Source organism: Taudactylus pleione, unplaced genomic scaffold, assembly GCF_031769625.1.
Source record: "Taudactylus pleione unplaced genomic scaffold, aTauple2 ptg000161l, whole genome shotgun sequence".
Lineage (NCBI taxonomy): Eukaryota > Metazoa > Chordata > Amphibia > Anura > Myobatrachidae > Taudactylus > Taudactylus pleione.
In genome coordinates, this window is record NW_028284563.1 from 606,866 (window position 1) to 618,179 (window position 11,314).

The 11,314-nt window shown below is 44.5% G+C and overlaps 1 protein-coding gene across 1 annotated transcript; it reads left to right on the forward strand.

Annotated features, from left to right (window-relative positions):
* The first annotated feature begins 1,040 nt into the window (after positions 1-1,040).
* Positions 1,041-7,622, forward strand: LOC148521509 (securin-like). The gene is made up of 6 exons (XM_088475054.1): positions 1,041-1,142; positions 3,223-3,327; positions 3,728-3,900; positions 4,054-4,120; positions 7,203-7,361; positions 7,470-7,622. Exons 2-6 carry the CDS (start codon positions 3,243-3,245, stop codon positions 7,541-7,543), a joined length of 558 nt encoding a protein of 185 aa, XP_088331180.1. The 5' UTR covers positions 1,041-1,142; positions 3,223-3,242; the 3' UTR covers positions 7,544-7,622.
* Positions 7,623-11,314: the final 3,692 nt, after the last annotated feature.

Consider the following 11,314-nt stretch of genomic DNA (forward strand, 5'->3'; position numbering starts at 1 on the left):
TTAGGGCTACCCTACTGAAGGCAACGGGCTAACACCATCTGAAGCTATGCTTTGTGGAGCTTGTTACATACCTTCCCCATATAAAATAATAGACAGCCCCCGGTGGTGAGACCCGATACGGATAGGATTGTAGTGCGGTGGTTGGCAAAAAGGGAGTGTGGCCTTGAGGCCCAAATCTCCATTTTAGTCACTCCGGGGGTCCCAGAGATGCGGACTACCCCCGGGGACCATCTGTGTGCAGTGCCGGCTCCCTCACTGTGTCAGGAACCGAGTGCTGCATGTAATGCTACAGTGCAGCACCTGGCTCCTGTCACTGAGGAGTCAGCATTTGGTGTCACACCTCGCGGGTGACGCCAGGGTGCAGCCCGCACCCCCCCTGTGACGTCACTGGAGACAGCTGCTGTGAGGACTGGTGGCCAAAAAGCAAGAAATCTCCAATATCTACTGCTTTCTTTATTATTACATGTAAGGGGTTACTTAATTCTGCCCTTAAACAATATTTTAAGGGCAGAATTCATTAATAAATAGGCCCCTTATGGAGGGTGTACCCACTATGTCGGCGCTTGCGTGCTCCCACCGGGGTCGTTCATCGCATCGACAGATCTGCAGTACATTCTGGTCAATCTGTTTGTGCGGTGTGTACGGACCGCACAATATGTCGTCGATCACATCATGGGTAGGCTGGGTACACATGTCGTCTAATGTGCACCCAGCTTTAGGCCCTGGCACATCAGCATCCATATGGCACCATTATCCCCACAACCACAGCTTGCATTATATATACACAGTCAGATACGTGGGCGAGACACACAGTTATCACCCTCACCACCACTGCGCGAGCGCGCGCGCACACACACACACGCTGCTGCTGCTGCTGATGAGTCACGTGTTTATTATTATGATTATTATGATCCGACCCACAGAACCCCCCCCCCGAGTCACGCCCACAATGCCAAATGCCGCCGTTGATGGTGTTTGCCGTGAGCCAATGGGAGCGAGCCGCCGCTGCAGGAACTACCCAATCAGAGTAGAGCGGCACGAAGAAGCAGCCAATGAGGGTGCACGGTTTGATTTAAGGGCGGGTGCTGAGCGTTGGCTGAGGAATCGGTGTGTTTGGACGGTACAGTTGCAGCGGGTGTACGGTGAGTGCGGCGGGCGCTTGTTTTCTCTGTCGGACCGGTGAGGGAGGCTGGTACCTTAGGCTGTGAGTCTCCTATGAGCTTCATAGTAGTTCTTATGTGTAATAGGGTCGGATAAGTAGCCGCTCCTGTCTCAGCATTTGTGTGGTGGGGACTACAAATACAAGCATGCTTAGCCATATAGACTCGTTGGGTTCTTCAGGCCGGGACTCGGCACAGACGGGGACGTTACATAGAATGTTCTGCAGGTCCCTGTTGCTGTGTTACACCTGACGTTACTCACTGCTCCCTGGTGGCGCTGACTGTATGACCCGTGCCATCCCCCTCAGCAGCAGCAGGGGGCAGTGTAATGGGTGATAGACCCTCTGCTGGGGGAATCGGTAGTTACTGGGGCCAATACCTGTAAATCTTGCAGTATAGCAGTCCCATAAAAACTTAATAATGGGGAACTGCAGCAGATAATCCCGTTTGATTTAACCAACTTGTCTGAATGACTTCTCTGGTGTGTTGGCGCAAATTGCTGATTGTCATTTGGGCAAATACATTACCAGATTTTCATTCCAACCAGCCAACTAGTAGGATGACTGGATGAAAGTTGGTCTGGTGTGCTGAGTGGGTGCTAACTAACCAGGCCTGGGCTTGCTGGAGCTGCCCTGTGGGGGCCTGGGTCCGGCACCGCTTTCCCCCCCTTTCATCACAGCAGCCCAGCACACGCTGCTGTGTGCAGGTCTGCACTGGGAGACTGCTTGCCTGTTTGTAAGAAGCAGCCACAGCAGTCTCCTATGCCTGTGGGGGAGCGATCAAGCTGATTGTGCACCCCACTGGTTATACTCTGGGCTGAGGGGGCTCAGAGCGCCATCCTCACATTTTCCCTTGAAGGGGGTGTGGCCATGCCCCTCTTTACCCAGGCCTGCCGTGGCTCTTGGTGGGCCTGTGTTCCCAGCTTAAGACATTACTGTAGTGCTGCTCCTTGTCCTGTAAGATGCTACACTGCTCAGCTTCACTTTTGAGCTGCTTGCAGGGTCAATCCAGTAACAAAGGCTATAGATCACTGGATATGTAATGTGCCTATATAAAAAATCTAGTGTTGGACATAATTATTAGTTATTTATATAGCGGCCACACATTCTGCAGTGCTGTACAGAGTATTTGTCATTTGCATAAATTCCTGCCCCAGTGCAGCTTACACTCTATTCCATATCACATGCAAACCTGGGGAGAACATACAAACTCCACACAGACAAGCCATAATAGGGATGTTAAATTCACAGCACAAGTGAGTCAGTAATTCTAACCACTATGCCACCAGGCTGCCCAGAATTATGAGTCTGACCTACAAATATGCAGGCACATAAAGGTGTGCAATGGTGTATTTTCCTTTACCCTGATGGCCGTTAGAAAAAAACGGGCTTCTACTAGAAGGGCCTGAGGTTGTATCTCATTCACTTGATCCAGTCTCTTGCTGTGTTGTGAATCAAAAATAATCAGAATTAAAAGAAGGCGCTGGAAACAAAATAAATGAAAATATCAACTAATGCATTTGCAAAAGCCAGAAAGATATAAAGTGAAACTTTTTATAGTCTCCTTTTTGATTCCTTATTTCAGACCAAATTTCCATGTACGATCAAGTTCTGCTGAATTCCTCAATGTTGTATGTACCCGGAAACCATGCAAAAGGCAGAAAAACACACAAATAGTATCTGTTAGATAAATCTTCCTGGAAGGGTATCTCCAAACTACAGAAGTGCATATAACAACCGTCCCCAATCAGAAGCAATGGAATTACACACCCCTCTTGTTGTGTTGTCTCTACTTCCCTTTGGCTTGGTGACTAGTGAGCTGGAAACATCCATAAGCTGTGGGGGTGGCATGGGATGGCCACAAACTGTTCTTTTCCTCTTATTCTGATAATAAGTTACAAGTGCCGTGTTACAGGTTCATGAATAAAATGTATGTTGTTGCAAAGTCCCTCTGGTCTGGTTTGGGCAGTTGGTATCTGTGGATAACAAGTGTTTTTTAATCGTCATTTGATGTAGGCTGTATAGTTGGTGAACTGAGCACCTAACATACATTTATCTTTCAGGTGTGACTAAAACAAAAGAAATGGCTACCATAATCTTTGTTGACCAAGAGAACAGTGATGTCACCTCTAATCTGTTGTCCAAAGATCGTTTAAAATCATCCAACTGTAAGTAGGCTGCAATGCAGATATGTATGTGCTGTACATGGTATCTTTCTGGTCCCTGGGTGATGTGTACTTACCAATTCAACCTGGCTTCCTTTTATTATTGTAGTTATGCCATTTGATCATGTCACCTCCCACTCAGTCTTTCAAAAGCTGTTTAATTAAACAATCATCCAACAGAAGATCAAACTCTGCCATTACAGGTCAGGTTTTAAGGATTTCCTTGCTTGAGTCCAGATTAAATCCTATTGACTGAGGTACTAATTAAGTCACCTTTGCTCAAGCATGGATAGCCTTAATGTGGACTGTAATGGTGGCATTTGGGAACCTCTGCATTATGTCATGTTGTGTTGCATGTGTGCTTGCACAAACAAGAAGTCTTCCTTTGTGCTTCTCTCTAAAGCAATGCCCGTTCTTAAGGGCCATCAAGGCAAAGTGTTTGGCACTGGTGGATTTGTACAAAAGTCTTCAAGGAAAGCTCTGGGAAATATCAACAAGCAGGTGGTAAACCAGAAAGCCGTTCCATCCCAAAAAGGAGAATTTAAAGCAAAGAAATCTGTGCCAGTTGCTAAAAAGGTATGCTACATAGTGGCCTAACTGTAGGTAGGGGGTTTTCTGAACCAAAATTTAATTGGTTATGCATGTGACGAGCACAAGTCTGCTTTACATCTGTTCACAGTATGCCAGTGACTGGTTTGGCTGCTAATTGTATATAATTTTGTATTCTAGGCTTCTGAAGCACATCCCCAACAGAACTACCCTGAAATTGAGAAGTTTGTTCCCTACAATCCAAAAGGCAAGTGTGCTTCATTTTACACTGCATAGAGGTTGGTTATCTTGGTGGACAATGTGCAGTATACTGTGCGGCTTCTGAGCCCTTAAGGGTGTGGGAAATGCTTACACTAGAGGTTCCTAAATGTGCTCCTCAACAGTTCATGTGTTAGAGATATCCATGGTTGAGCACAGGTGGTTAAATCAAGTTGACTGAGGTACTAATTAAGTCACCTTAGCTCAACCATGGATCTCTAAAGGTGCATACACACGGGACGATTTTTATTAATGTTATCGTTCAACGATATATCGTTCAGTGTGTATGCAGTGAACAACCAATAATGCAGCCCTCCACTAGGCGATAATTATCTTTGGTTGTCCGTACATGCAGGCCAATCAAACGATATCAAGAATTGCCTGTTCAGAGACGTGGCAGGATGACTTCACTGAAGGCTACCCTTCATTCTGTCCATCAATATAATTTGTCCTGCACTACAGAGAAGCCGCATACACACGGGAACATGTGCTGTATGAATGATATTGGTGAAGGTTCTCTCGGACTTTGTAGTACAGGATAAACTATGTTGGGTGTACACACTGAAAGATATCTTTCAGTGAAGTCATACTGCCCCATCTCTGAACAGGCAATTCTTTATATCGTCAGATTGTCCTGCATGTACGGACAACCAAAGATATCGTTATCGTCCAGCGGGTGCACGCATCATTGATCAGTAATTGCATACACATGGAACGATGTATAGTTGAATCTTATCATTCAAAGATATCATCTTGTGTTTATGGCCCTAAGGTTCAAGGGAAATCTTTCACCAATATCTTTTATACAGCACATTGGGCCTGATTCAGACCCGGATGCTAAGAAGCGTTCACTCGTAGCTGCCGATGGCTTGCATTGTGCGTATGCATCCCAGTGTGCGAAACAGTCCTTGTGATCGGGAATCGTGCACTTGTAGCACAATGACTGAGCGCTACCTTGAGTGACAGTGCCGTTTGTGGGTGGCAACAGGGGAAGGTGCTTGTGAACAGGGGAGTGGTGGTGCAAACACAGGTATCTGGGTGTTTAAAGGGGGTGCATAATTAGCAGGCAGCATCATAGTAGGCGTCACCTGGTTGGATTTTACACTGAAGTGCTTGCAGTAGGGTAAAGGCAACCTTAAGCGCTGCGAATGCTCCAGATGGTCGCTGATGTACCGATGGTTACATTCTCTTTCTGGAGATGACATGGGCATCTTAAGACAGGCTGGTGGGTGTCTGCATACACAGTGAATGCACGCTAAGACATGGTGGGCGTACTTATGCCTTGCCGTGCAATCGCCTGCCTTGCTGGGTGTATTCCGAATTTGCATACGCTGGGTGCGAGCGTACACCTCTAACGAGCGGGTCTGAATCAGGTCCTTTGTCCTATGCATATGCACCTTTAAAACCTGAACTGTTCAAGCCTTGATGATCACGTTTGGAAACCTCTGGCTTACACGCTAAAGATCTATGCCAGCCCTTTCGACAAATGGGAACCTCCATTCTTATCTTGATTTGCCCATAAAAATGTAGTTTTGGCACTTTTCCTCAATATACTGAATTAATAAGACTGAGCAAATGTAAAACTTTAGCCTTGTAGGAGTATATTAAAAAAAATCTTTTTCAAAGCTGAGTTCTTGGCAGCTTGACTGTATGTGCATTACCATTGCCCTTTTTAAATCGGGCTTGTTATACATGTTACCCTTTTTGACTTTCAGCCTTTAAATTGTAGAGAATTGGCAGCTTGGGGGTAAAACCTATATTGTATTTATATGCACCATGAATGTCACTTTAGACTTTCCAAACTCCTTCTCTGATCAGGACACCTATCCAGGCAAATATGGGCCCACTGGAGGACCGGATTTAAGCCTAATGTGCTAACACACATGGGCAAACTGGATGAGATTGCTCAGCAATAGGAGCCAATCAACTTGTCTAGCATTATTGTGGCTGGATTTCTATATGATGCGGCCTGCAGTCCTCTATAAAACCACTGCGGTAAATGGTCTGTAATGAGCTTCTAGGGTAGGGTTCTATGGGGGGGAAATGCTGTAACATCTGTCCAATTAATGTTGCCAACCTTATCTAGGTTTGTTCAGTGGTGGCCTCCCTAAATAGAGTAATGGCAAAGTTCCTGCCACACTGGGCCAATCAAAGTAACCTATGCTATCTGGATAAAGGAATCTGTGGGACATGTAGTTTGTGTACCCTAATTGTACAGCGGAATTAGTTGACACTTCAATTACAATCTATAGTGGATGTGGTTGGACAGAAGACTGTGGGGAGGCTAGATGGTGGTCTAATGGAGCAAGGGCATTCCAGAAATCATGAATGTAATAGTGTGAAATGGTGGTCAGTAACTGAGGCAGCTATCATTAGCAGTAGGGAGTGTGAGGAAATTGGGCTGGGATGTAGTGAGATATAATCGACTGTTTGTAGTAGCACTTGCAGAATAGCTTTCTGGAAAAAGCTTAAATACTAGTTAAAGCCCATTGGAATTTATGGAATGGCTATAAAGTCCCAGGGGCTGAAGCCTAATGAGAGAAGATGCAGACAGGGGAGGCAAGTACCCTAAACCTCCCTTAGTAGTCCCTAACCTCCATCGGGAGATACCTAAACCTAACAGCCTCTCCCCTGCGGCTAACTGCTAGAAAGCCCCACTTGCCTTTTGGTTGGTATGCCGGCTGTCAGGATTTCATTGGTTAACTTTAGTCCTGGGTTGGGATTCCGACGGCCGGTTTCCCAGGCGCCAGTAAACTAACTACATCTTGAATTTTATAACTCAGCCATGTGGTTTTAAAGTACTGAGCAGGTTTTGCTTGTAAAGTACATGTGACATAGTGGTCTATTAGCATTGCCATTCCTGCACACTCTAAAGATAACTGCAGACTAGTATTCCTTATGTAGTGGTCTCCAATAGTTTAAATAGGTTAAGAGTGTTGGCCCATAATACCTAGGTCAAATTGTGTTCTACCAGCCTAAAATTATGTATGAAAGCTTGACTCATGGAAAGCTAGTGTTCTCCCAGCCTTGATGGCTATGATGCTTTGTAACCGTTTTTCTTTTTCTCTTAGATTTTGAAAGATTTGATATCCCAGAAGAGCATAAGCTGAGTCACCTCTGCCTAGCTGGTGTCTCCCTTCTGGTGAATGAGGTCGAAGCTACAAGGTTTGACGCATTACTGAATCGGGAGCTAGCTCCAATGGACGTGCCATCCTTCAGCTGGGAATTGGGTTAGTTCTCACGCTTTTCTGCTTGTTGCACAATAAATATGGAACTTGCCTGGAATCATCATTTTCACAAGATGTTTAAATTCGTTCCCATTGATTTCTCTTTTTCAGATCCTGGTCTGCCATCTTTCCTTGCTAGTCTTGATGAAATTGCCCTGGATATCCCTCCAATGTTTCACTGTTAGCATTTTGTTTTTAACTTGTACTTTGTTCTTTGCGTTTTTTTAAAGTTCTGTGCATCTCAATAAATGTATTTATTTTATACTCTGCTGGTTTTATTGCGTTACTTTACGATAGACTTGGAGGCCTATTAAAGTAAACTTATGGTAACCTATGGGTGTATCTTTTGCAAAAGCAAATCCTATAGGCTTCCATGGGTTTTTTTTTTTTTTTTTTTTTGGCTTAAAGAGCTCCAGAAGCTTAATCTCCAAATGTATGAGCCACAAACCATTAGGATCCCTCCCTGGTGCCCTTAACTTGTGTATGCATGGTCAACTACATTCTTAAAATGTCGAGGGTAAATTAATTGGTACTGCTAGAGACATCCAGCTTCCACTAATCACATATTAGTGGTCAATACACAACATTGGTATAAAATACAGCTGACAATGGCCACAGCGGTACAAGCGTGATATTAAAGCAGATAATTTAATCTTGGTTTAGGCTTTTTTTTTTTTTTTTATTGCTTTAAGGGCAGATATTCAAAGCCTTGTGGAGTGAGACAAAGTGCCAACCAATTGGCTAAAGTGTGATTTTCAAGGAGCCTGTAACATGACAGTTAAGAGCTGATTGGTTGGTACTGTATCTCCAAGGGCTTAGTACATCTCCCCTCTACTGAGAAATGGAAAGAGTTTAATAATGGTTTACTGCAACCCTATGTGAAGTATTCAGGCTTCAGCTACAGGATGCCTGCGGTCAGAACCCTGCCAAGGTTAGGACACAAACACCTGGCAGAAAGTATCCTACCCCAATACTTTTCCACCTACCGCACTTTGCCTACATCGAGTTTTGGCCGCTGGAAAACTTATCAGACGCACCCCTGCTCTTCGCTGTAGTAAATTCTGAAAGACTCCGCGTTCCGGAACAGGTGGAAAGTGCTGTCAGAATTGGGAGAAGTCCGCCCCCCCCCCCAAAAAAAAGATGCACTAACATTGGGGATCAATGTAGATGCCCCCAAATGGCCCCAATGCCATTTGGGGTACTTAAGAAGTGTAAATTGTGCCTTAACACAAGTGGTGAAGAATAGCTTTTACTTTTTTTTTTTTTTTTTTTTTTTTTTTTTTTGGTGAAACGAAGTAGTGCCCTCAAATTTGGGTACATGAAAATGGGTGTAAGCATGGTTTAAAGTTGGTGAAGTTAAATACAAACTCTACTCAAGGAAACACCTGCAATCAAAACTATAGAACCCCCCCCCCATACTTGCAGCCCCCCCCTAAAGTCTATTTTGATGCTTTGGAAAAAGGGTGAACGTTCAAAGTCAGGGTACAAACTTCTACCTTTTTTTTTTTTTTTTTTTTTTTTTTTAGAACTCTGCTATCCTTAGAGGGGCTGTCCCAATGGTGCTGAGTGGCTTCCGTAGCTTTGTACCCCAAAATCCCAACTCTTCACTTTTTTCCGTCTGCTATTCAGAGGCGAATCTTTCACTTATTACATTGGAGTAGTCAATTGCAAAGACTTCTCGCGTACACGGAAAATCAGTTTCTACCTGGTGAAATCATGTCATCCGCAATACTTCTTTGCGGATTCTGACTTTTCACTGCTAATTGAATATGGCCCTTAGTCGGGGCTCTGACTGCCTGGATGACAACTACATCCTGATGCTAGAACCTGTCCTTTTCCTGTGTTTGTCTCTAGTTCCCAGGGATTTTCTCCCTCTAGAGGTCATAGCTGAATAACACTCTACAGTAGATCTCAATCTTGCTTCAATAATCCTGCATTCTTGTGTCCAGTGATACAGTATGAACACCATACAGTATGTTAGCATCTTCTCTGTATCATTGTAATGTTCAGCCACGCAGTCAGTTCTTCCTGATCTATTTTCTAGATTCTGACAATAGATTAAAGGATAAACACAAGTGAATTTTTATATATATATATTTTTTTTTAAACCTGTAATTGACTTGGTGACTACAATATCTAAGACCACTAACCACTTGCCTGGCACGGTCACATGAAATGCGACTACACCAGGCTGGGCTTTACCTGACATGGTCGCTTCTGATGCAACCAGTCAAACGTCCTGGGGCAGCTGTTGGAAGAGACTCTTCCAGGACCAGTCAACCTTGGAGAGACCTCCCGGCCCCTCTGCACTTTTGGATCTTGCTTGGGTCTGCTGTGCACAGTGATCAGCCAGCGCGGTGGTGCCCGGCGTCTGCTGCTAGGGAAGTGTAATGGATGCAACTGCTGGGCAATTTGATAGGGGAGCGAGCAGTAGCTGCTAGCAGCCACTTGGGTAAACTTTCATAACTGGCTCTGCTGCCTGTTTGCCCACTGCCCGGCACTGCTACTCACAGCCGCCAGAGAAAGGTGTCCTAACCAACTGCTATTTCTGTGCCCGCTGCTGCTCCTTGCAGCTGCCCGGCAATCTGATAGTGGAGCAGTGCAGTGGCTCCTTTCTCCCCCTGTGTGCTCGGTGCTGCTCCTCGCAGCCGCTGGGCAAATCTTATGAATGGAGCATCTGTCCCATGTGTATACCCAGCAGCTTAGTCTTAAGCTTACAGATCATCCTAGGAATTACCATCAATGGTTTCAAAACCTCAATAGTTGCTGGCTGATTTCTAGTTTTGCCATTGATGGTAGAACCAATGGTTGAGTGATAGCCAATTTTTTTTTTTGGTCAGGTTGGAGCTTGCCAGCCACACCGCGCCCCCCCCCCCCTTACATCTGCTAAGCCTTGCCCCCATTTTTGATTGGCCTGCTGCAGAGGTGACTATAGTGGGTGCAAGCCATTGACTTGTGCCATCGATGGCCTTCCATAGGACATATATAGCAGCGCCCTGGCTATCATTGATACTTACCGATTTTTGACAATGGGGGGGGGGGGAAACCAACATTTTTGTTTCTTGAAGAAAATTAATGCGGAGTACACTAGTAACAGCCATTGATGGTGTGCACTGATACCACCCCATCAATGACAGCACCAGATGTTGGTGCTGCCATTGATGGACGCAGGCCCGATTGGACACGCTCGCCACATGCACAAAACATTGGTGCAGGCCCGATGGACGTGCTCTCCACATGCACAAAACCAAACTATCGATGGCTACATCAATGGCTTTCTAATTGTTCATAGTCATCGGTCAGTGATACACTCATTGATGGCTATCACTACAGTATACCATATAAAATTGCTATTTTTATGGTATAATGTCTTTAATAAAAAAAATATATATAATTGTGTTGGACAAGTTTTAAACACCATTTCGGATCTGTTTTTGGGGAAAAAAAATTAGTCAAGGGGTTAATGGTAAAGGTTGAGTCTCCAAATATTCAGAAATACAGAAAAACCTTTGCTTTTTGATGGTTCAATGTACACAAACTTTGTTTAAGGCACAATTATTAAATACAGTATAAGATTTCTGCTTCTCCTGTAGCAAGAGAGGTTTAGATCCACATACAATCAGGTGCATAAATATTGGGACATTGATAGAATTTTCATATTTTGGCCTCTATTCACCACCACAATGACTTTGAAATGAAACAAACAAGATGTGCTTTAACTGCAGACTTTGATTTAATTTGAGGGTAATTACATCCAAATCAGGTGAACGGTGTAGGAATTACAACGGTTTCTATATGTGCCTCCCACTTTTTAAGGGGCCAAAAGTAATGGGACAAACTAAATAATCCTAAATCTAACTTTCACTTTTTAATACTTTGTTGCAAATCCTTTGCAGGCAATTACAGCCTGAAGTCTGGAACGCATAGACATCACCAGACGCTGGGTTTCATCCTTG

Coding starts and splice junctions, on each gene's coding strand:
- LOC148521509 (XM_088475054.1), top strand. CDS start 3,243: ATGGCTACCATAATCTTTGTTGACCAAGAGAACAGTGATGTCACCTCT. Junction 3,328..3,727: donor TCGTTTAAAATCATCCAACT/GTAAGTAGGCTG, acceptor TTCTCTCTAAAG/CAATGCCCGTTCTTAAGGGC. Junction 7,362..7,469: donor ATCCTTCAGCTGGGAATTGG/GTTAGTTCTCAC, acceptor TCTCTTTTTCAG/ATCCTGGTCTGCCATCTTTC.